At 43.9% G+C, this 23,378-nt stretch overlaps 1 protein-coding gene across 1 annotated transcript in view; it reads left to right on the top strand.

Annotated features, from left to right (window-relative positions):
• Nucleotides 1–23,378, top strand: part of PLEKHA7 (pleckstrin homology domain containing A7) — a 927,681-nt gene that overhangs the window by 886,106 nt on the left and 18,197 nt on the right. Inside the window, 2 exon segments of the mRNA XM_030201054.1 lie at nt 13,401–13,562; nt 23,045–23,178. Coding sequence (XP_030056914.1) covers nt 13,401–13,562; nt 23,045–23,178 — 296 coding nt within the window.

Below are 23,378 nucleotides of genomic sequence, written 5' to 3'. Positions count from 1 at the left end.
ACATAGAAATAACAAAGGGCGTGGCCTGCTTGGGTCAAAAATCTACACACATATTCCCCGTTTCAGAAAGGCAACACTCGTGCATGACCTAATACTTCGACTTTGGGATTTCCAGCTGCTCCCTGGCACATGTAGGTTTTTTAAAAGTGCTTGTTTCTGCCAGCTTTTTACAGGAGGGATTAGGGAAGGTATCTTCCTTAAATCCTCTGCCCCCCCCCCCCCCCCCCCCCCACCATTCCAAATTGAAAGTAAATAAAGATTATATGCTTGGTAGTTATTTTGCCAGTAATTATACACAAATGTTTGCAAGCTAGCTCAAAAACATATGGAAGCTGCAGAATTTCTTCTGTTGATTTTTCCCACATGTACTTTGTCTTAGCTGCTCCCATGGCATGTGCCGGCAAATACACACACATTTTAGTAAACGCTTTATATTGGCAGATCTTTTTGTAAAATAACACTGGAACTGAGCTCATCTCAAGCAGGATGTCTCAGTTCTGATCTTTGTTCTGTGTAAAATGGTCCTTATAATTTCTAGCTCTCATATGTTGAAGTTTTGCCAAGTGCAGCATATTGGGTAGACATCTCTGTTTGCCAAGGGCATCATAAAGCAGCAGGAAGATTTTGATGGATCAACTGACCTTTGGCACTTGCAGTGTGAAAATGCTGTCTAACAACCAAAATATAGCAAACCTGAATATCGTGTGCCATGCATTTATTATTAGCACTGTGAACATGGTAACATTTTATTTAACACTCGAGCTTTTGAGATGGGAAAACAATTTTCTGTCAAATGAAGTATAGTTTTAAATATTAAACATTTTGAATTATGTTAGTCATTATGAAAAAAAGTACTTTTTAATGTACCCACATAAGCACTAAAGCTAATAAAAGTGTTGTTAAGAAAAATGGGTTCACGTTTTTCTTACTGCTGTAGAAAAGAATGAGTAGTAGGATTTTTATTTTAATACTACTGCAATGAAGCCTGGTTTAAATAAGTATGTCTGCATCTGAACCTTTGGAAAAGTATATATTTTTTTTTCTTTCCAGGTTTCATAAAGTACTTCTCTATTTATACAGAGGTTTCTCTGATAAAAGTATTGTCTAAATTCTATTTGTGTTAAATTTAGTCTTGAGAGGTTGTGCATGAATGAGCTACAGAATGTTGAAACCATGTGTGCCTTCAAAATTTGAAGAATCAGCAGTTCTGGTACCTTGATTTTTTCTAAGAATCTTTCGTAAGAGAAGTGCAATATATTCGAAAGAGGTATATGGATCTTGAATGTAGACCTTAATGTCTAATCTTTTCTGCTGAGTCAAGATCAAGCATGTCCCCAGCATATCTGTGAGATATACTGTACTGTTAAGGAGAGAGAGGTAAAGAATTAAAGGTAGGGTATAATTGTATAAAGTTTTTCTATGTGTGAAGCCTGTTTTACATATGGGAAAGGGCTTTTATAATTTGTACAGCCATATACACATATAAGTACACATGCTGAAAGTGTAAAGTGCAAGCGTTTCTGGCGTTAGTATGAGTAGAGCAGAGGTGAAATTATAGCATGCATACACATGCATTTTGTAAAATACACAAGTGTACACAAACACACACTTCCTCATCCTTTAGAGCCCCTGCAAATTTGTTCATGTGTGTCTATGTAAAGAATATAGTATAATGGTCCATTACATTATAGTTCTTATTTTTGAAACATGTAAACTGGCATTTAAATGTTTGTATTGCAGACACATCGCAATCCTGATTTTAGAAAGCTGGAAAACACACATCTAACACTGAAAAACATGAAAGGGGCAAGGTGTTCTTTGAATGACTCTGAAAAATAAATGTGTATTCCCAGTTCAGAAGGAGAATGCATGTCTTGTGTCCAAAAAGACCAACATTGGGATTTACATCTATTACCTGGGACATCCAGGTTTTAGGAAAATGCTTGTATTGAGCAGCACTCTACTGGAGGGACTGGGGTGGGGGAGTAGTTGCTTCTTTAATCCCCCAGTGGTTGATGCCCCCTTTCCTGAAAGCAAAATTGGCAAGAGGATACCAGGCTCTGTGACAGCATCAGGAAAAATACATGTGTATTTCTCTAAAATGGCCAACATAAACATGTATGTTACGATTTCATAACATAGACTTTCATGTCCTCTTGTTGCCCGGTTTAAAACGTATGCGTCCACCGCCTGTAAATAGCACGTAAATGTCTATTGGTAATTCAAATTCTAAAATATTAACAGAACTTGAGACATCCCAAACAGGACATTGCAATTATGATTTGTACATTCTTTCTAAAATGCCATTCCACTTTCTGTAAATGTGTGCACATGGGTTATTTATTTAAGTTCATTTATAAGGATCATGCTTTGTGTGTCTTCTTGATGGCATCTAGGGGTCCTTTTGCAAAGACACACTAGCATTTTTAGAGCGCGCTAAAAATAAGTGTGCACTAAAAGTTAGAGATGACCATATATTTCTGTGGGTGTGTCTAGCATTTAGAGCGTGCATTTAGCGCGTGCTAAAAACACTAGCATGCCTTTGTAAAAGAACCCCCTAGATCTCTCTGAATATTTTGTCCTTATCAAACAAGCATAAAATAGACGCGATTTTGTTAAGTTTAACGTAGGCACCGTATTAATTGCCCCCAAAATGTCTTCATTTTTACTTTCAATGCCAAAAAAGCAATGTTTTTGCTTTTCCAGTCAGACATTATCTTAGGTATGAGATATTGATGATCCCTATATCAACATATGCTGTATGTGAAATGCTATAATGATCGATTGCCTCTAATATGATTAGACATGTTTTTTCTGTTTTTACAGTCAAAAATAACACATATCAGAAACCTGGTTTGTCATTGAAAGGTGTTCACACCAACACTGAGATTATATATATTGTGCATTGATTTTCATAGGGAAATTGAAGCATATTCCATAACAATGCACATAACTTAATTAGTTAACAAGCGAATTGCTGATAATTGGATGTTAAGCAATTAGCACTAATTTGAATTAACTAGAATTTATATGCACTATTTGGTAAGCATATTCTATAACGTGGTGTGCATAAATTCTAAGTTGCATAACTGAAAAGTGGGCATGGAATGGGCAGATTGTGGGCATTTCTAAAATCTATATACTTTGTTATAGAATGCACCTGCTCCATGGCTAAGAGATCTCGATTTACACCAAGTTTTAGTTGGCATAATTGACCATGACTAAATTTAGTCGTGCAGAGCAGCACTCAGCATATTCTAGAATGTACACCTAAATTAAAGCTTACTTTATAGAATACGTTTTGATTTCTGCGCAGAAATCAAGGTACGATATATAGAATCTAGTCCCAAATGTCCAAAAGGAAGCAATACTGTAAACAACATTCTTCAAAAGCACTTCTCAATAAATATTACAAATATTTCTATATCATTAAAAAAAATTAGGGGTCCTTTTACAAAGAGGCGGTAAAAGGACCCGGGGTGGATGCACTACGCATGTGCGGCCATCTTCCTGCGCGCATCTGTTCCCGCCTCAGTTTTTCTTTTTCCGCAGTGGAGAGTGGATGCGTGTCGGTCTCTCTCCCTCAGGCCCTAGGAAAGACTTAGGCATTCTTTTACCGCTTTCTTTTTGGTTTATGTTGCCTTTTTTGTCTTTTTCTTTTTTCCAGTTTAAAAAAAAAAAAGGAAACCCTCTTTTCTCTTAGTTTTTTCCCCTGTTAAGTTTCTTTTCACTTCCGTTGCGGCCTTCTTGGGCCGCGGGGCCGCAGTGCTCCCTTTTTGTGCCCTTGGTCGGCACAATCGAGCCTTTTGATTTCGCCGCCACGATTTTTCTGCTGATGTCATCGAAGCCTCCCAGCGGCTTCAAGAAGTGTGCTCGGTGCCAGCGGTCGATCTCAGGCACTGACCCGCACTCTTGGTGCATCCAGTGCCTTGGGCACGACCATCGCCCAGACGCTTGCAAGTTGTGTCTGAGTTTGAAAAAACGGACACAGGCATTGAGAAGAGCTCTTCGGGAACGTCTTTTCGGAGCTCCAACTGATTCCTCGGCATCGACGTTGACATCGGCACTGATGTCGGCGGCGTCGATATCGGCACCGGGGATGGCATCAACATTGGGAGCGCAGGTAATGGCTGTCCGGACATCACCATTAGCTGGGAGCAGCAAGCCGTCGAGTGGGTCTCCACCTGCCTCGAAGGCTTCTGCTGTGCAGGCCCACTGGGACTGACCTCTGTCTGACCCGAACCCGAGGAGGCGTGTGAATTCCACGTCCTCATTGGTACCGAGGAGTACTGGTGACGTGCTTCGAGCGAAGGCGAAGAAGCATCAGCACTGGTCTCCTTCGAGGCACGGTACCGGGAACTCTGGGGCTTCGAAGGATTCGGCACCCGGAAAGCGTGAACGCCGGGAGGAGCGCTCACCCTCCATACAAGAGGTGCCGGTGCGTAGATCTTCGGACAGCCCGTTACCGCCTCGCAGGCCTCCACAGATTCTGACATCGACTTCTGTACCGGCCCACAGCCTTCCTTGACAGTTACTCTGGAGGAGAGCATCCGAGCCATTCTTCCAGGCCTTCTGGAAGGGCTGCTGCATCAGCCTGCCTCTGTACCGGGGGTGCTTGCACCCTCGGTACCATCGATGAAAGCGGCAGCTGGCTCCGTGCCTGTGGTGAGGTCCCTGACGCCAGTACCGCTTGTGGCATCATCCTCGGCTGACACCCAGGTCAACTCCCCGTCGACATCATTGGAGGGAGCTTCCATCACCGCCGGCATGGGAGTTGACTTCTCGGCATCGCCATAGAGGACATGGTTCCTCGGCGTCAAGACAGGCCCGGTTTCGGACTGCAGTTCAAGAACTCTTGTCTGATACCAAGGAGGATGCCTCCTGGGATGAAGATCCCAGATTTATCTCTTCCAAGAATCAACATCGTGCGCCCAGACAGGCCCCTGCAGCTCCCCAGCAAAAGCAAGGGACGGGCTTTTGACTGGCTCTAGCTGAGCATAGCTGCCATAAAAGTACCTGTGCTGGATGATCTGCCGGTCAGGGGGAGATTAAAATTTTTTCACCAAAGGTGGCCTCTCATGACCTCCGACCGGTGGGTTCTTCAAATACTCTGGTTAGGGTACTCCCTCAATTTGATCTCCAGACCTCCAAATTGTCCACCGGGAGCTCAGTCCTTCAGCTTCCAGCACAGGCAGGTACTTGCAGAGGAACTCTCCGCCCTTCTCAGCACCAATGCGGTCAAGCCCATACCACCAGGGCAAGAAGGGCTGGGATTCTATTCCAGGTACTTCCTTGTGCAAAAGAAAACAGGGGGGATGCGTCCCATCCTAGACCTAGGGGCCCTGAACAAATATCTGGTCCGAGAAAAGTTCAGGATGGTTTCCCTGGGCACCCTTTTCCCATGATTCAGGAAAATGATTGGCTATGCTCTCTGGACTTAAAGGATGCTTACACTCAACATTCCGATACTTCCAGCTCACAGGCAGTATCTTCAATTCCGTCTGGGAACACAGCACGTCCAGTATTGTGTGCTACCCTTTGGTCTCGCGTCTGCGCCCGGGGTTTTTACAAAGCAGACTGGGAGTACATGTGTTCCCTTATCTTGACGATTGGCTGGTGAAGAATACCTCAGAGGCAGAAGCTCTACAGTCCATTCAGATGACTATTCGACTCTTGGAGCTACTAGGGTTTGTCATAAATTACCCAAAGTCCCACCTTCTTCCAGTTCAACCACTAGAATTCATAGGAGCTCTGCTGGACTCTCAGACAGCTCGGGCCTATCTTCCTGAGATGAGGGCAGACAATCTTCTGTCTCTCATTTCCATGGCCAGAACGTCTCAGCAGTTCACGGCTCGGCAGATGTTGAGACTGCTAGGCCATATGGCCTCCACAGTTCATGTGACGCCCATGGCACGCCTTCACATGAGATCTGCTCAATGGACCCTAGCTTCCCAGTGGTATCAAGCTGCGGGGAATCTAGAGGATGTGATCCAGCTGTCCACCGCATTTCACAGTTCCGTTCAGTGGTGGACAATTTGATCCAATTTGACCTTGGGACGTCCCTTCCAAATTCCTCAGCCTCCAAAAGTGCTGACCATGGATGCATCTTTCCTGGGGTGGGGAGCACATGTAGATGAGCTCCACACTTAGAGAGCTTGGTCCTCCAAGAATCAGGTCTTCAGATCAATCTCCTGGAGTTGCAAGCGATCTGGAATGCTCTAAAGGCTTTCAGAGATCGGCTGTCCAATCAAATCAAATTCAGACAGACAACCAGGTTGCCATGTACTATGTCAACAAGCAGGGGGGCACCGAATCTCACCCCCTGTGTCTGGAAGCCGTCCAGATGTGGCTTTGGGCTCGCCGTCACGGCATGTTTCTCCAAGCCACGTATCTGGCAGGCGTAAACAACAGTCTGGCCAAGAGGTTGAGCAGGATAATGCAACCTCACGAGTGGTTGCTCAACTTGGGCGTGGTACGTAAGATCTTCCGGGAGTGGGGCACCACCTCGGTGGATCCTTTTGCCACTCAGATCAATCACAAGGTCCCTCAGTTCTGTTCCAGGCTTCAGGCCCACGACAAACTAGCGTCAGATGCCTTTCTCCTACATTGGGGAACAGGTCTTCTGTATGCTTATCCTCCTATACCTCTGGTGGGGAAGACTTTGCTGAAACTCCAGCAAGACCGCGGAACCATGATTCTGATTGCGCCCTTTTGGCCACGTCAGATTTGGTTCCCTCTTCTTCTGGAGTTATCCTCCGAAGAACTGTGGAGATTGGAGTGTTTTCCAACCCTCATCACTCAGAACGAAGGGGCGCTTCTGCATCCCAACCTCCAGTCTCTGGCTTTCACAGCCTGGATGTTGAGAGCGTAGACTTCGCCTCCTTAGGTCTTTCTGAGGGTGTCTCCCGAGTCTTGGTTGCTTCCAGGAAAGATTCCACGAAGAGGTGTTACTCTTTCAAATGGAGGAGGTTTGCCATCTGGTGTGACAGCAAGGCCCTAGATCCTTGCTCTTGTCCTACACAGACCCTGCTTGAATACCTTCTACACTTGTCAGAGTCTGGTCTCAAGACTAACTCTGTAAGAGTTCATCTTAGTGCAATTAGTGCTTTTCATTATTGTGTAGAGGGTAAGCCTACCTCTGGACAGCCTTGTTGTTTGCTTCATGAGAGGTTTGCTTTTGTGAAAGCCCCCTGTCAAACCTCCACCAGTGTCATGGGTTGGCAACGTCGTCCTCACCCAGCTGATGAAACCTAAGGATGTTGAGCCACTGGATTCCTGCCATCTGAAGTATTTGACTTGGAAGGTCATTTTCTTGGTGGCTGTTACTTCAGCTCGTAGAGTCAGTGAGCTTCAAGCCTTAGTAGCCCATGCTCCCTATACTAAATTCCATCATAACAGAGTAGTCCTCTGTACGCACCCTATGTTCCTGCCAAAGGTGGTGTCGGAGTTCCATCTGAACCAGTCAATTGTCTCGCCAACATTCTTCCCCCATCCTCATAGGGGAGCCGGTTGATATTGTGTATCTGGATTTTCAAAAGGAGTTTGACAAGGTACCTCATGAAAGGCTACAGAGGAAATTGGAGGGTCATGGAATAGGAGGAAAAGTCCTATTGTGGATTAAAAACTGGTTGAAGGATAGGAAACAGAGAGTGGGGTTAAATGGACAGTATTCACAATGGAGAAGGGTAGTTAGTGGGGTTCCTCAGGGGTCTGTGCTAGGACCGCTGCTTTTTTAATATATTTATAAATGATTTAGAGATGGGAGTAACTAGCGAGGTAATTAAATTTGCTGATGACATAAAGTTATGCAAAGTCGTTAACTCGCGACAGGATTGTGAAAAATTACAGAAGGACCTTATGAGACTGGGAGACTGGGCGGCTAGATGGCAGATGACGTTTAATGTGAGCAAGTGCAAGGTGATGCATGTGGGAAAAAAGAACCTGAATTATAGCTACGTCATGCAAGGTTCCACATTAGGAGTTTACGGACCAAGAAAGGGATCTGGGTGTCGTCGTCGATAATACACTGAAACCTACTACAGAGCCGGTAGTGGGAGGCGGGGCTGGAGGTTGGGAGGCGGGGATAGTGCGGGGCAGACTTATACGGTCTGTGCCAGAGCCAGTGGTGGCAGGCGGGACTGGAGGTTGGGAGGCAGGGATAGCGCTGGGCAGACTTATACGGTCTGTGCCAGAGCCGGTGGTGGGAGGCGGGGATAGTGCTGGGCAGACTTATACGGTCTATGCCAGAGCCGGTGGTTGGGAGGCGGGGCTAGTGCTGGGCAGACTTATACGGTCTGTGCCCTGAAGAGCACAGGTACAAATCAAAGTAGGGTATACACAAAAGTAGCACACATGAGTTGTCTTGTTGGGCAGACTGGATGGACCGTGCAGGTCTTTTTCTGCCGTCATCTACTATGTTACTATGTTACTTAGTGTGCTGCTGCGGCTAGGAAAGTGAATAGAATGTTGGGTATTATTAGGAAAGGTATGGAAAACAGGTGTGAGGATGTTATAATGCCGTTATATCGCTCCATGGTGCGACCGCACCTTGAGTATTGTGTTCAATTCTGGTCGCCGCATCTCAAGAAAGATATAGTGGAATTGGAAAAGGTGCAGCGAAGAGCGACTAAAATGATAGCAGGGGTGGGACGATTTCCTATGAAGAAAGACTAAGGAGGCTAGGGCTTTTCAGCTTGGAGAAGAGACGGCTGAGGGGAGACATGATAGAGGTATACAAAATAATGAGTGGAGTGGAACAGGTGCATGTGAAGCGTCTGTTCATGCTTTCCAAAAATACTATGACTAGGGAGCATGCGATGAAACTACAGTGTAGTAAATTTAAAACAGATCGGAGAAAAGTTTTCTTCACCCAACGCGTAATTAAACTTTTGAATTTGTTGCCGGAGAACGTGGTGAAGGCGGTTAGCTTGGCAGAGTTAAAAAGGGGTTAGATGGTTTCCTAAAGGACAAGTCCATAAACCGCTACTAAATGGACTTGGGAAAAATCCATAATTCTAGGAATAACATGTATAGAATGTTTTTACGTTTGGGAAGCTTGCCAGGTGCCCTTGGCCTGGATTGGCCGCTGTCGTGGACAGGATGCTGGGCTGAATGGACCCTTGGTCTTTTCCCAGTGTGGCATTACTTATGTACTTATGTACCCGCCCTGATGAGCTTCAGTTGTATACATGGACTGCAAGAGAGCATTGGCCTTCTATGTGGAGCAGACAAGCCCCTTCAGACAGTCCACCCAAATGTTTGTTTGTTTCTTCCGATCCCAACAGGAAGGGTGTTGCTGTCAGGAAACGCACCATATCCAATTGGCTAACACATTGCATTTCCTTCACTTATGCCCAAGCTGGGTTGACTCTTGAGGGTCATGTCACAGCTCATAGTGTTAGAGCCATGGCAGCATCAGTGGCCCACTTGAAGTCAGCCACTATAGAAGAGATTTGCAAGGCTGCGACATGGTCATCAGTCCACACATTCACCTCTCATTACTGCCTTCAGCAGAATTCCCGACGCGACAGTCGGTTTGGGCAGTCGGTGCTGCAGAATCTGTTCGGGGTCTAGAATCCAACTCCACCCCCCTAGGCCCATTTTCTTTTTGTTACATTTGTACCCCGCGCTTTCCCACTCATGGCAGGCTCAATGCGGCAGGCGATGGAGGGTTAAGTGACTTGCCCAGAGTCACAAGGAGCTGCCTGTGCCGGGAATCGAACTCAGTTCCCCAGGACCAAAGTCCACCACCCTAACCACTAGGCCACTATTTTTTGTTCTGTTCCAGGCTGCACTCTCAGCTGTTTCTTCGTAGGTCAATCTTTGTTATGTCCTCGCCGTTGCGATGCCCATTTGACCATTGTTCATTGTTTTGAGTGAGCCTGGGGGCTAGGGATACCCCACATGTGAGAACAAGCAGCCTGCTTGTACTCGGAGAAAGCGAAGATACTTAGCTGTAGCAGATATTCTCCGAGGACAGCAGGCTGATTGTTCTCACCAACCTGCCCACCTCCCCTTTGGAGTTGTTGTTTTTATTCTTTATTTGCTTTTGATATAACTGAGGCGGGAAGATGGCCACGCATGCGCAGTGCGTCCATCCCACTCTGTGCTGGCTGTCGCAAAGTTTTCTGGATTTTACTGGGAAAATCTCCATTCCTGGGGCCACCGTGGACGCCGACCCACATGTGAGAACAATCAGCCTGCTGTTCTCGGAGAATACCTGCTACAGGTATCTTCGCTGTACCGCTGGGATACCGCAGCATCCTTGTAGCGCACATCATATCCAGTGCTTCAAAAATATTCTTTTTGTAGCGCCAATTTGTACCCGGTGGTAGTCGGCACTGCACAGTTACTGCTGGGTTAGCGCGGGAGCCCTTACTGCCACCTCAATGTGTGGCGGTAAGTGCTCCCCCCTGAAATGGCCGTTCAGCAAGTGCTGCACAGCCATTTCCTGAAAACAACAAAGACATGCCTTTTACCTGCTGTGGTAAAAGGGGGCCTCGGTGTGTGTCAAAAACATGCACCAGCGCAGGCTCCCTTTTGATGCAGCTTCGTAAAAGGGGTCCATAATCAATGGAGAGAAGTATCTTTCGAATTCTGCGGTATTTAGTGATGTTCATGAGGAGTGTCTGGTTAGATGATTGTAATTTTGGAAGGCAGTACAGGAAGTCTCTGTATATTGGGAGCTTAGCCTTTTACGTCATTTATGATTACCCCAGAACTCAAAAGATACTTCTCTCCATTGATTAACATTTTTAAAAAGATGTTTGTTTCTTAAGATTTGGTAATACTGCCCTTATTACAAAGTAAATCAGAGCAATAAACAATCACAAAAAAAGAAAAAGTATTCCATAAAATATTGAATAGTTGTGATTGGAAGTGCTTTTTGAAGAATATTGAAAGATATTCAGCACAACCAATCACACAAGAGACAGGGGTCACTCTAGGCAGATGATTTGGCACCCATAACACATATGTGGGGAAAAGGGAACATACGTTTGTACATCTCCCTGTCTACGTTCAATCCTTGCTCCCTAAGTGTAACTCCTGGTACACTGATTGGCTTTGGTCCCAGGGCCCATTCCAATGTCAAGAATGTATGGCCCCTAAGGGGTAATTTTTATCAAGGATTTTATGTGTGTAAACCTTGTTTTACACACACAAGAAGTCTCTTATAAAATTATCTCATGGGTAATATGTATAAACATACATGTGGAGAGAAGAACCTTTATACAAGTCAGGGGTAGGCATGTTTGAGGGCAGTGCTGCAATGTACTTGCATTGTTAAGCATGAACAGTTGCACCTGACTTTGAGTAGGTATAATGTCTTCAGCTTCTTTCTAGCTGTGATTTCTGTGGGTTGGTGGGATGATTTTGTAAAGACGCATAGGTGCCTGAATCTCTTTTAAAGAGAGGCTACAAATAGGTTCCATCAAGCCCTCACAACCTAAACAACTTGTAACCTTCTAAGCACAGATATGAAATCTCATAGTATCAGAAAATACACTAATCTGAATTTTGCAACACTAAGATATATCACTAAAAGTGCCACATATCACCCACGTCCATTGCTTCTTGCCATGGAACTTGAAATGATAAAGAAATTTAACTAATGTAAGATGTGAACAAAAAATGTTTAGTCGTTGACCTTATTAAATCTCATTGAAGAAACAAAAAGTACCAAGGGTTCAAGCATAGGAGAGTCGAGTGTCCTTTATTAGATCCGACATAGGCCATGTTTTGGCAACAATTCGCCTGTATCAGGGGTCAGTGCAGTCAATGTATATAGGTTATTGAGCTGAAAGCCCATAAAAACACAAAGCGTAGTGTCCACAAGGAAGCAAAGTGAATCATAGCACTTTGGTGTCTTGAAATTGGTTTGGTGCCACTTTTGAGATGCTGAAGTGCTATGACACACTGCTACCTTGTGGACACTACATCTGCTTCAATTTACGTTTTTTAAGAGCTTTTAGCTCAGTAACTTGTATACATTGACTGCTTTGACCCCTGACACAGGCACATTTTCATTGAAACACGGCCTGTGTTGGGTCTAATAAAGAACTCATGACTCTCCTAATGCCTGAATGATCCTTGATACTTTTTGTTTCTTCATCGTGTGTGCTTCAACCCCTCTCTTTTGCTGTTGTCTTATTAAATCTCTGCCATCTTTGTCAAAGTTGATCTTTGAGCTCATAATTCTAATTCTGTCTTTCTTCTATGTTTGTGCAGCGCTGCGTATGCCTTGTAGCGCTATAGAAATGCTAAATAGTAGTAGTAGTAGTAGTAGTAGTAATTGGCAATTCCCTACAGGTTGAGCTTGCCAATGAAACCTGTAAATATGAAGGTTTTCCATAGTTTGATTCTCTCTTTATTTTCAGAGTAAAAGCATCATGGACTGTCCCAACAGTAGTGGCAAGAATGAATTTGGTTGTAATAGAGATCAGTGATTGGGAGTAATTTTATAAAGCAATTTACATGTGCAAAATATATTTTACACGCAGAAACTGGGTATTATAAACTTAAGTGGGTGCATATATATAGACAAGTATACATGCCAACAAGACCGTCCATGCTTTTTTGTGATCCATGAGTAGGCATTCCCGGGGGAAACACTTGGACACAGTGGATTCCTTGCAAGGTACACAATATTTTATAAAAACACACATACATGCATATAACTGTACCATATAGCATACAGCTCAATTATTAAACCTCCAGTACAGGTCTTTGCATTAAATAAAGATAGCAATGAAGAGGTCACAGTTAAGAAGTTGGAGTATGTGGACCTTTTAGAGTAAAAGGGTTTTCCTGAAACACTTCCATGTCAAAATGGAGCATGAAGAGAGGAGTGATCATTTTAGAAAGAAGTTATGAGCAGGAGGTGACATTGAAATAATGTTTGTTTGAAATTGATTCATGAATTTTGGACCGAAGATTAAACTTGAGAGATAAACAGTTCTGCGTATTATTGCAGATTATCTACAAAATGAAACTTATTTACTCTTTACATATAGTGGACCATCATAAAATACCTGTATTGGAGGCTTAGTAATTGAGCTGTATGTTACATATGACAGTATTTTTTTATAGTTATGTTGAAGTGTTCATACTTATTCTGTGTTCAGTTGCTCAGTTTTGAGTCTTTACAGCAGGGATGCTCAATGGTGGTCCTCAAGGCCCAAAAACCCAGTTCGGTTTTCAAGATGTCCACAAATATAAATCCTGAAAATCCAACTGGGTTGCAGACCTTGTGAGCTGACACTGAGCACCCCTGCTTTACAGAATAGTCATAGATACGATCTGGGAAATTTTGGTAGGTGCCTTGCTATAAAATTACCCCTGTGATGTCTGTCTGAAAGATAAGGATAAAGATGTTTGACCTGTTATGTATCTCTTACCAGTGGAAACGGGAGCAAGACTTTGATTTACAGTTATTGGAGAGGGCAGCACGGGATGCAGAAGATAAGGAAAAGAATGATGAAGGCTGGTTGAAGGTTCAGGCTATACCCGTCACTGAAGTAGACTTGGAGCCTCTAGACTATGACGTGGATATTAGCAAGGAGGTAACTCTATGGTTTATTTTTCTTTACAAAGAAATCTCATTTTATGAAGGCTTTTAAATTCTTCTTTATTTACTCACATTTTTATCCTGGCTCTCTATGAAGGTGGGAGAGCATAGCATACTACAAAAAAAATGAATAATAAAACCAAATATAAAGTAAAGTAAGGCAAGAATGAACTAAAATAAAGAAAAACATCCTTCCATATCAAACTCTTGCAGAGCCAACTTTATCTAAATAGTGATCAGTATGATTTCCAGACAGTCCAGATAGACCGCTGGGTGAGTAATTTTATACATAAACATCTTTTTTTGCACCTGAAAAAGAGGGCTTTTAAAGTATTACCATAGGGGTTGTGCATGTAAAATTATACATAGTGACAAGGTGTGTACTTTTATGCGACCAGAGCTTAGGAACGTTGATGGGCGTGGTGTGAGAACAGTCATAATTTACACCTGGTGTTTGTAAAATACAGCAAACATTTACGCCTCCTGGGTGGGCATAAATGTCCATGCCAATAGTATTTTGTAAAGAAATTCCAGCTCTTGAGAACTGGAAGTGCATTCAATGGTATAGGCTGGTAAGCATGAAATATAAGCACCATACTATAGAATACTAGTACGTATGTATATGAAGGTAACACAAATGCTAAATGGTAGACACATGCTCAGTGATATTCTATAACCTTAATACGCAAGTCGCTTAGGGCCAGAATCTATATATGGCATCTAGAAAATCTGCATGGAAAACATTTTCACCTAAGCGTATTCTATAAGCGGCGCTTAGATTTAGATGCTGTATATAGAATACACTTAGTTGATATCCTAGTGCCTAAAACTATGAGCCTCTATTTACATCAGCGAAAATGTGGCGTAAATCCTGGCATGTAGATTTAAGCACAGATGGTCATATACTATAACACATGTAAATTTTGGATCGCCCACAAACGCCCATTTCCCTGCCCATAATCACGCCCCTTTTTGACTGCATGCATTAAAATGTAGGCACAGTGCGTTACAGAATATGCTTAGGGACTTGTGCAAGTAAATTCTAATTATTGCCAATTAATGCTCATTATTGCTTAAGTGCTGTTATCAGTGCTGATTGTTAAAATCCAAAATTAGTCAATCCTAGAACAAAAATAGGATCGGATGTCTAAGACTAAATACCTCCAAGAAAACGATATTTTGCTAGAGAATTTCATATTGCAAAAAAATTTTTTTATATATAGGGGCCTGAAAAGAGAGTTCAGTATAGGCTGTATATACAGCCGAGCATATCTTTCAGTGAATCTAGCTGCCAACAGTGACTCACTTTTAAGCTCTATACATCATGTAACACTCTCTAAATTCAAGTCCCCAATATTTTTTGTGAATGAAAATTAAATTATGTGATATCCCGCACCTATCTATAAATCCGTTTTTTGTTATAGTGTTTTTTTGTTCTAAGGCATCCAATACAAAACTAGACCCTTCAAAAAGAAAAACCCCAGGGGCCGTCTCTCTCCCAGTTCAAATTTGGTCTCTCTTCAAAGAACACAAACTTAATGAAATATGCACTGAGCACCGGCAGGTGTAAAAAAAGGACAGAAGCAAAACTTAGCTTTCCAATTTAGTTGCAATTTCACTGTCCATTCCTCCACGTCCAACAGAAATTTCTGTTTCAAGTCCTTCCCACATTTTCCCACCTATTTGCAGGCTCAATGTGGCTTACATAGTACTGTATTTCCGATTTGAACAAATACAAGGTTATATTGTGGTGGAATAAGGTTCATGTGTGATAGACACATTGGGGGATCTTAGAGAGGAAGAGTTAAGTATATCCATTATGAGCTTTTGCAATATAAAATTCTCTAGCAAAATATCGTTTTGTTGGACGCATTTAGTCTAAGACATCCGATCCTATTTTTGCTTGGTGGGGGAGGGGGGGGGGAGATTGACTAACTTTGGAGTTTGAAACTGTATCGTCTCTCCTTTGGGGATTTTTTCTGTAGTATTGATTAGTTAAGCCAATTAAGTTACGTGCATCATTACAGAATACGCTTGGATTTCAGCGTGGAACACTAGGCGTGTTATATAGAATCCAGAGGATAGCACGTTAATGTCAAGGTGGTGTACATGAAGGGGGGGTGGGAGGTGTGGCAAACATTTATGCACATAGGTTGCAGAATACTGTAATTTACATGCTAAGCTGCTAGATTTAAGTGTGTGCCTTTACCCCTGCTATTGACATGGCTGAAGTGGACACACCTAAATGTGAGTGCATAAATGCTGAGTTACACTAGTATTCTAATCTCAGTGCCCAGATGCCATTATGGAATTTGCACTCAGCGCACTTCATTTTGGCACTCTTCATGAAGTTAACCTCTTTGGGCTAGATTCTATATATGGCGCCTGAAAATTCCGCACAGAAAAAAAATACACCTAGGCGAATTTTCTCAAATATGCCTAAATTTTATAGAATAGGCTTAAATTTCAATGCGGTATATAGAATTATGCCGAGCGCCTCTCCACACAACCAAATTTAGTCACAGTCATTTACACCATGTTTTACTTGGTGGAAATCCCCATGCCTAAATTAGACGCAGAGCAGGTGTATTCTATAACAATATGCATACATTTTAGAAACACCCATGCCCCGCTCCACCCCCTTTTCAACTATGTGACTTAGAATTACATGCCCACATTAGAGAAAACACTTAGTGAGTTCTGCTCATAAATCTTAATGCCAAATAATGCTGCTGATTGTTTAACATCCAAATGACAGCGCTGATTAGCTAGTTAACCCATTAAGTTACGCACGTTGTTATAGAATATGCTTTGATTTCTGCACAGAAATTAAGGCACAATATTTAGAATCTGGCAATATGTGTATAATAAATATTAGGAAGGGGCCTAGGACTTGGCAATTTACTGTTTTCTTTGGGGAGAGATACAGGGAAAGCCAGCTATTGAGCAAAACCAATTTCCAGAAAAATCTGCTATTTCTCCGACTGTAAATATTCCAAGGCTAAGGGATGTTGTAGTGATTGCTACAGCGATGTCTGCAGGGGAAAAGGTGTCTTATACTGGACAGAAAATGAATATTCATTATGAAAGCTTCCTCGGTGATCGGATTTGCTGTGCTATTGCTGCCATCTGATGGCCATGAGCTAGCCTAGCATGTTATACCATGAGTTCCAGGCTCACTACCTAACCAGCTTAGTAAATGGCACCTTAAGGGGTCCTTGTACAGATCGGCCGTAAGCCCAATGCGGGCTTATCACTAGCCGCCAGTGGTAGTCCCACCCCGAGCACGCACTATTTCCGTGGGTAAAAGAAAACGCCTGGAAATGGCTTGCATGTTGATAACCCGGCAGTAATCGGGCATCGCTATGCACTGCTCGGTTACCGCCGTGTAAGCAAGGGAGCCCTTATCACCATGGCCACGCAGTAAGAGTTATCTCACCATGTGGCCATTTTTTTTTTAAGGTGGGGCTTTTACTAGCTGCGGGAGAAATGGCCCCCGCTGCTAGCGCAGGTCCCTTTTTCCCCGCAGCTTGGTAAAAGGACTCCAAAGTGTTGTGGCATTGTGATTATGGAATTATTATTGTAAATAAGTTGAGAATGTTAGTTGATGCTGATTTTATTGTAAACCACACTGATAATCAAGGGAAAGGCAGTATATATATAGAAATGCTTTCTTGATCTTAGGGGGTTACATGTTACAGACTGGGGTCGGTCAAGGTTCAGGGTTATGTTTATTTGATGAATCACCTAAGGCAATGCTGTTATAGCAATTTACATATAATAAAAGCATTATCACACATTATGTCTTTACAAGTTTACAGTAAAAGCAAAATAAGCAGAAAACAATTTTAAAAAAATAGAAGGAATAGAGAGCAAGACTAAACAGCTCACAATTCCCTCCTATCCTTTCCCCACCTCTTGCTTGACTCTTTTCCCAGTAGAATCTGTTCTGGTTGAAACTGGAAGCCCAGATGTGCAGGAGGAAGTTGTCAGAACAAACAAGAAAAAAGTAACTCGTGAGAATACAAAAACTGCCCAGCGTAAATAATGAAGGTCCAGGAACTGTGATATATTAAATGTAGATATCGATGGGACCAGTTTCAGAAGTTTTTTTTATATGATTAAATGCATGTTTACTTTCCTACTTAAAGTAGGTAAAATTAGACAGAGTTAGGCAAATTGAGGGAACATGCATGCAGGTATTTTATTTTGAAATTCCTGCACATACTTTTAGCGTGGGCCTTGACATATTTTCATCGGATCTAGGCAGGGCTGGCTTTAGGGGGGGTGCAAATGTCCTGGGCCCCCCATGTTTCAGGGGAGGGCTCCAATCCTGTCTCAAGCTGAAGGAGATAGTAGCATAAGTAAATGATAGCAGATAAAGGCCTGCATAGTCCATCCAGTCTGTCCATAAAGACGCCAGCACCTCAGTCACCACTCTGTGCAGGTTACAGTTGTTCATGATTGAACACTGGTATTACAAACAGGGCAGTTTACAAAAATTGCCATCATATATAGGTAATTTTTATGTGATGTCATAATATCACACCACCACACCAATATTCTGATAAGTAATTTTATCATTAAGACCTCAGCATAGTCACAATAATCATAATAATGATTAAACCCAGTGCCGTAGCGAGGGCTAATGGCACCCGGGGCAGGTTGCCGCTGCGCACCCCCCCCCCCCCCCGGGTGCAGCACGGCACGGCCCCCCCCCCCCCCCCCCCCCCCTCTGTGGCGCACCCCCCACCCCCGGAGCGCATTCTTACCTGCGGGAGGGCCGATCCGCCCCGAGTGCACGTCACTCGGAGCTGCGTCGGCCCCGCTGGTTCCCTGCTCTCTCTGCCCCGGAACAGGAAGTAACCTGTTCCGGGGCAGAGAGAGCAGGGAACCAGCGGGGCCGGCACCCCCCGAGCGCGTGCACCCGGGGTGGACCGCCCCTCCCGCCCCCCCTTCCTACGCCACTGATTAAAACAAAAATCCAACCTTATTGCTAAGTAACAACATTTTACTCTCTAATTTCAACATGTTAAGATATCTTCCTCTCCCCCATAAAGATAACACCTACACTCATAGCACATGATATAAATGTGATATAAAATACACATACTTGATTCTGACCTGTTTTTGCCATTTTTGGAACAGACAGAAGTCTGCCTGGCACTGGCCTTACTCCCCATCTTTTGGAGTAGCTGCCTAAGCACCACTCCTGCCCTCCTCTAACACATCAACAGCCATGAGATCATTTAAGCTTTGTTTTGATTTCATCCTCTTTCCATATAGGAATTGTTTATGTCTATCACATGCCTTTTGAATTCCACCGCCTCCACCGGGAGGGTATTCAGGCATCCACCACCCTCTCATTGAAAACTTACCAGATGTTAATCCTAACTCTACCATCCTGTAACCTCAAGTGAAGTCCTCTAGTTCTACCACTTCCCCATCTCTGGAAAACTTGGTACATTAATACCTCACAACATACAAGCTGCTGGTAAGCTTTGGGGCCCCCTCCTAAATTTCTGCCCTGGGTCCCAGCATGTTTAACATCAGTCCTGGATCTAGGATTCAACTGCTGAGACTTCTCTCCCAGTGCCCCTATCCTTCAAGATGTACTGCAGCTTCTTTAGGGCAGTTCTTCTCAACCCAGTCCTCAGGACACACCTTGACAATCAGTTTTTTTAGGATATCCACAACCAATATGCAAGAGACAGAGCATGCAAATCTGTCTCTTGCATGCTCTGCCTCCTTGGAATGCAGTCTTAACTCATGTTAACCCAATTGGCTGGGTGTGCCCCAAGGTCTGGGTTGAGAATCACTGCTTTAGTGTCTGGTTTACTAAGAGGGTTTCCTATTCTGTGGCAATGAGAAAAGAAAGCTTAACAAATCGGGCCCTTAACGTGCCAGTGCTAGTGGCAGCAACCCCCCCCCCCCCCCCACACACACACACACACACACTACCCCTAACAAACATGCTGTCAGCCATGCAGATTATTGCAATGGAATCTACGTGGGCTGCAAAGAACAACTCATAAAAAAACTCCAGACCGCCCAAAATACAGCAGCCAGGCTGATATTTCACAAAACACGCTTCGAAAGTGCCAAACCCCTCCAAGAAAAGTTGCATTGGCTCCCAATCAAAGAACGGATCATCTTCAAAATCTGCACCTTAGTCCACAAAATCATATACAGCGTAGTCCCAGAATACATCACAGACCTCATAGACTTACCAATAAGAACAAAGTCAGATCATCAAGATCCTACCTAAACCTGCACTACCCAAATTGCAAAGGACTGACATACAAAACAACTTATGCAGCCGGCTTCTCTCACATAAGCACACAACTATGGAATGGGCTCCCAAAAGCTGTGAAAACAATCCACGACCACTTGAACTTCAGTAAATCACTAAAAAACAGCCTCTTCAAAAAGGCCTACCCCAATGACCCCACGTAACCCTCTTCACCTACAACACAGCATGACTATGATCGCACAGGACAACACGCAATCTTCATCCATTTTGACCCTCCACTTATACCTCATACGATCACTATACAACTTTGTATTTTGTTATCCACCGACTGACTGGGCAAATGCCTTTGACGGTACTATGTAAGCCACATTGAGCCTGCAAATAGGTGGGAAAATGTGGGGTACAAATTACTACTACTACTACTACTACTTAGCATTTCTATAGCGCTGCCAGGGTTACGCAGCGCTGTACAAGTTTAAACATGGGGAAGGACAGTCCCTGCTCAAGAGAGCTTACAATCTAAAGGTGACAAACTATGTAGTCAGTGTAGGTATCATGAATGGGGAAGGTGGTTAGGCGCCAAAAGCAAGGGAGAAGAGATGGGCTTTGAGTAAGGACTTGAAAATGGGCAGGGAGGGCACATGGCATATGGGCTCGGTAAGTCTGTTCCAGGCATAAGGTGATGCGAGGCAGAAGGGGCGGAGTCTGGAGTTAGCGGTGGTGGAGAAGGGTACAGATAGGAGTGATTTGTTCTGAGAGCGGAGGTTACGGGTGGGAACATACGGGGAGAGTAGGGTGGAGAGGTAATGGGGGGCTGCAGATTGAGTGCACTTGAAGGTCAATAGGAGAAGCTTGAACTGAATATGGTAGCGGATCGGGAGCCAGTGAAGCAACTTGAGGAGAGGGGTGATATGAGAGTATCGGTTCACGCGGTAGATAAGACGTGCGGCGGAATTTTGGACAGATTGAAGGGGGGATAGGTGGCTAAGCGGGAGGCCAGCAAGGAGAAGGTTGCAATAGTCAAGACGAGAGGTAACGAGCAAGTGGACGAGGGTTCGGGTGGTCTGTTCAGAGAGGAATGGGTGAATTTTGCTAATATTATAGAGGAAGAAGTGACAGGTCTTAGCTATCTGCTGGATATGGGCAGAGAAGGAGAGGGAGGAGTCGAAAATGACTCCGAGATTGCGGGCTGAAGAGGTGGGGAGGATGAGGGCGTTGTCAACAGAGACGGAAAGTGGGGGAAGAGGAGAAGAGGGTTTGGGTGGAAAGACAAGGAGCTCAGTCTTTGCCATGTTCAGTTTCAGATGCCGGTTGGACATCCAGGCAGCGATGTCTGAAAGGCAGGCCGAAACTTTGGCCTGGGTTTCAACTGTGATGTCGGGAGTGGAGAGGTAAAGCTGGGTGTCATCAGCATAAAGATGGTACTGGAAACCAATAAGAACAAATGCAATACATAAATGAAATATTAGTGTTCCCTGATAGCTGAACCTGAGGTAATTGCCTCTTTTGTTTCACATATCACCAGTCTCTCATTCTGCTGCATCCTGCTCTCATTCAGTTGATCTTTCTCCCTCTTCTATTTCCTTGTGCCCTGCCCTCACCTTGTCTTTCTCTCCTTCAACCTGGCTGAACCCTGTTACTGAAGTTGCTCTCCATGACCTCTTAATGTCTTGAAGAGATCAGAAGTTGATGTAGAGTTTAGGAACTGAAAAAGCTAAAAATCTCAAATGTTTCATCACTATTTCAAAAGTTATTTCATTTTTCCTTCCAAGGGGTTTTGTAGCTCTACAAAACAATCGACAGTAGGAAAGCACTGGTTTAATTGGTTAGCAGTGAAAGTATTAATATCTCCCCTACAATAATGTTTCCCCACCTCCCTTTTCTTTTCCCCTATCTTTTCTGATACACATTTCCCCCCTACCCCCTGCCCCACATCGCTCTTTGGTTGATGGGGACACCTACTTTACTGTATGGGAAACTAGAATAACTGGCACACATGTGCCTGTAATTTAGGAATGAGCACTTAGGTCAGCCATAGAGCTGGATTAAGTGCTTGCACCTAATTGTCAGAGATAAGTGTGTAATTTATAGTATTGCTTACGTTAGCAGGAATCCTGCCCTGACTCTGCCCATGTGTACATCTACCTGTCAGATCACGCTGTGTAAAATATTCAGGTATTTACAGCAGTGGCATAGCCAGATGGCTGATTTGGGGGGCCTGAGCCCAAAGTAGGTGGGCACCAGATTATCTCCCTGCCCTCTGCCCTCCCTCCAGCAGCTGCGCCTGAATGCAAAGTATAAATACTTGAGCTGGCAGGGGTTCCCAAGTCCCACCTCTTCCAATCTGGCGGCCAGAACTGTCCAAGCTCTGTAGCCAGTGGCAGTGTCCCCAGGCTGCTGCGGACCCACCCTCCCCCCCACACCCACACATGCTCAACCAAAACTGAGGGGGGCGGCAGCGGTCATGCAACAGTGGCAGCAGCTCAAAAACACTGCTGCTGGCTTCAGAGCTTGGAGAGTTCTGGCCACCGGACTGGAGGAGAAGGAAGAGGTTGTGTTCAGCTGGTGGGGCTTGGGGATCCCTGCCAGCCACAGAAAGGGAGATGTCTAACTTCGGGAGGTGCCTAAGCCCAAAGTGTGTGTGTGGGGGGGTGGGGGTCCTCCTATGGCTTCACCAGTGATTTACAGAATAGCATTTAGACTCCTTTTTGGCATTTATATGCATACATGCATGTATATGTATATATATGCTTGTATTCTGAACATTCAGTTCCATTTGTTTTTGAAGCATAGATTATGGTATTTTGGTGCAGAAATGTGACTGGTTCCATGGGTAAGGTGAGGGGCATCTGCAGACATATTAAACATAATTGTGTACTCTCCCACCCCCAAACACCACCACCAACAACAAATTTTCTTACAAGTTCTTACATATTTCTAATTTGCTGAAGCAATGTTGGCAAGCCTGCAGCGTCCATCTGCAAAGATGCCTTTGAGCGGCTGGTTAGACATTTTGTCAATGACTTCATGTTCTAGGTGAAAAGAACTCTAACTGCAGATAGTTTCTATTATCTGGAATTTCCTGCCTATGTACCTAACCCCAGTACCTGCTTTGTTGCAGCTTTTATCTGCTTTGTTCCTGTTGGCACAGTCTTTAGCTCTGTTACATACCAAGCATGGGGTCCTTTGTGTTGAAAGTTACAGTCTGTCTTTTTCCCCCATAGCTGTCGACACCTGAAAAGGTTGACATTCCAGAACGATACATTGAGCTGGAGCCCGCAGAACCTCTCAGCAGTGAGGAATTAGAGGCAAGATACCGTAAAGTGGAAAAGATAAAGAATATTCTTGCTAGGTCAAGGTCAGATTCTTACTCTCCCAAAGTACTTTTCTTGTTTAACATTTCAAGAGAGAGAATAGTGTTACAGGAATTTGAAGACCTGTAGAAAATGTTGGCAATGGCTTATGTGCATTGACAGACACCTTTGCAGATGCACATCCTTCTAACGCTTGGTCAAAACAAGTTAATTCTAAATCATTTGCTTTCACAGGAAATTAACA

Source organism: Microcaecilia unicolor, chromosome 4, assembly GCF_901765095.1.
Source record: "Microcaecilia unicolor chromosome 4, aMicUni1.1, whole genome shotgun sequence".
Taxonomy (NCBI): Eukaryota; Metazoa; Chordata; class Amphibia; order Gymnophiona; family Siphonopidae; genus Microcaecilia; species Microcaecilia unicolor.
Note: the sequence above shows the minus strand (reverse complement) of the source record. Positions and strands in the feature narration are given on the sequence as shown.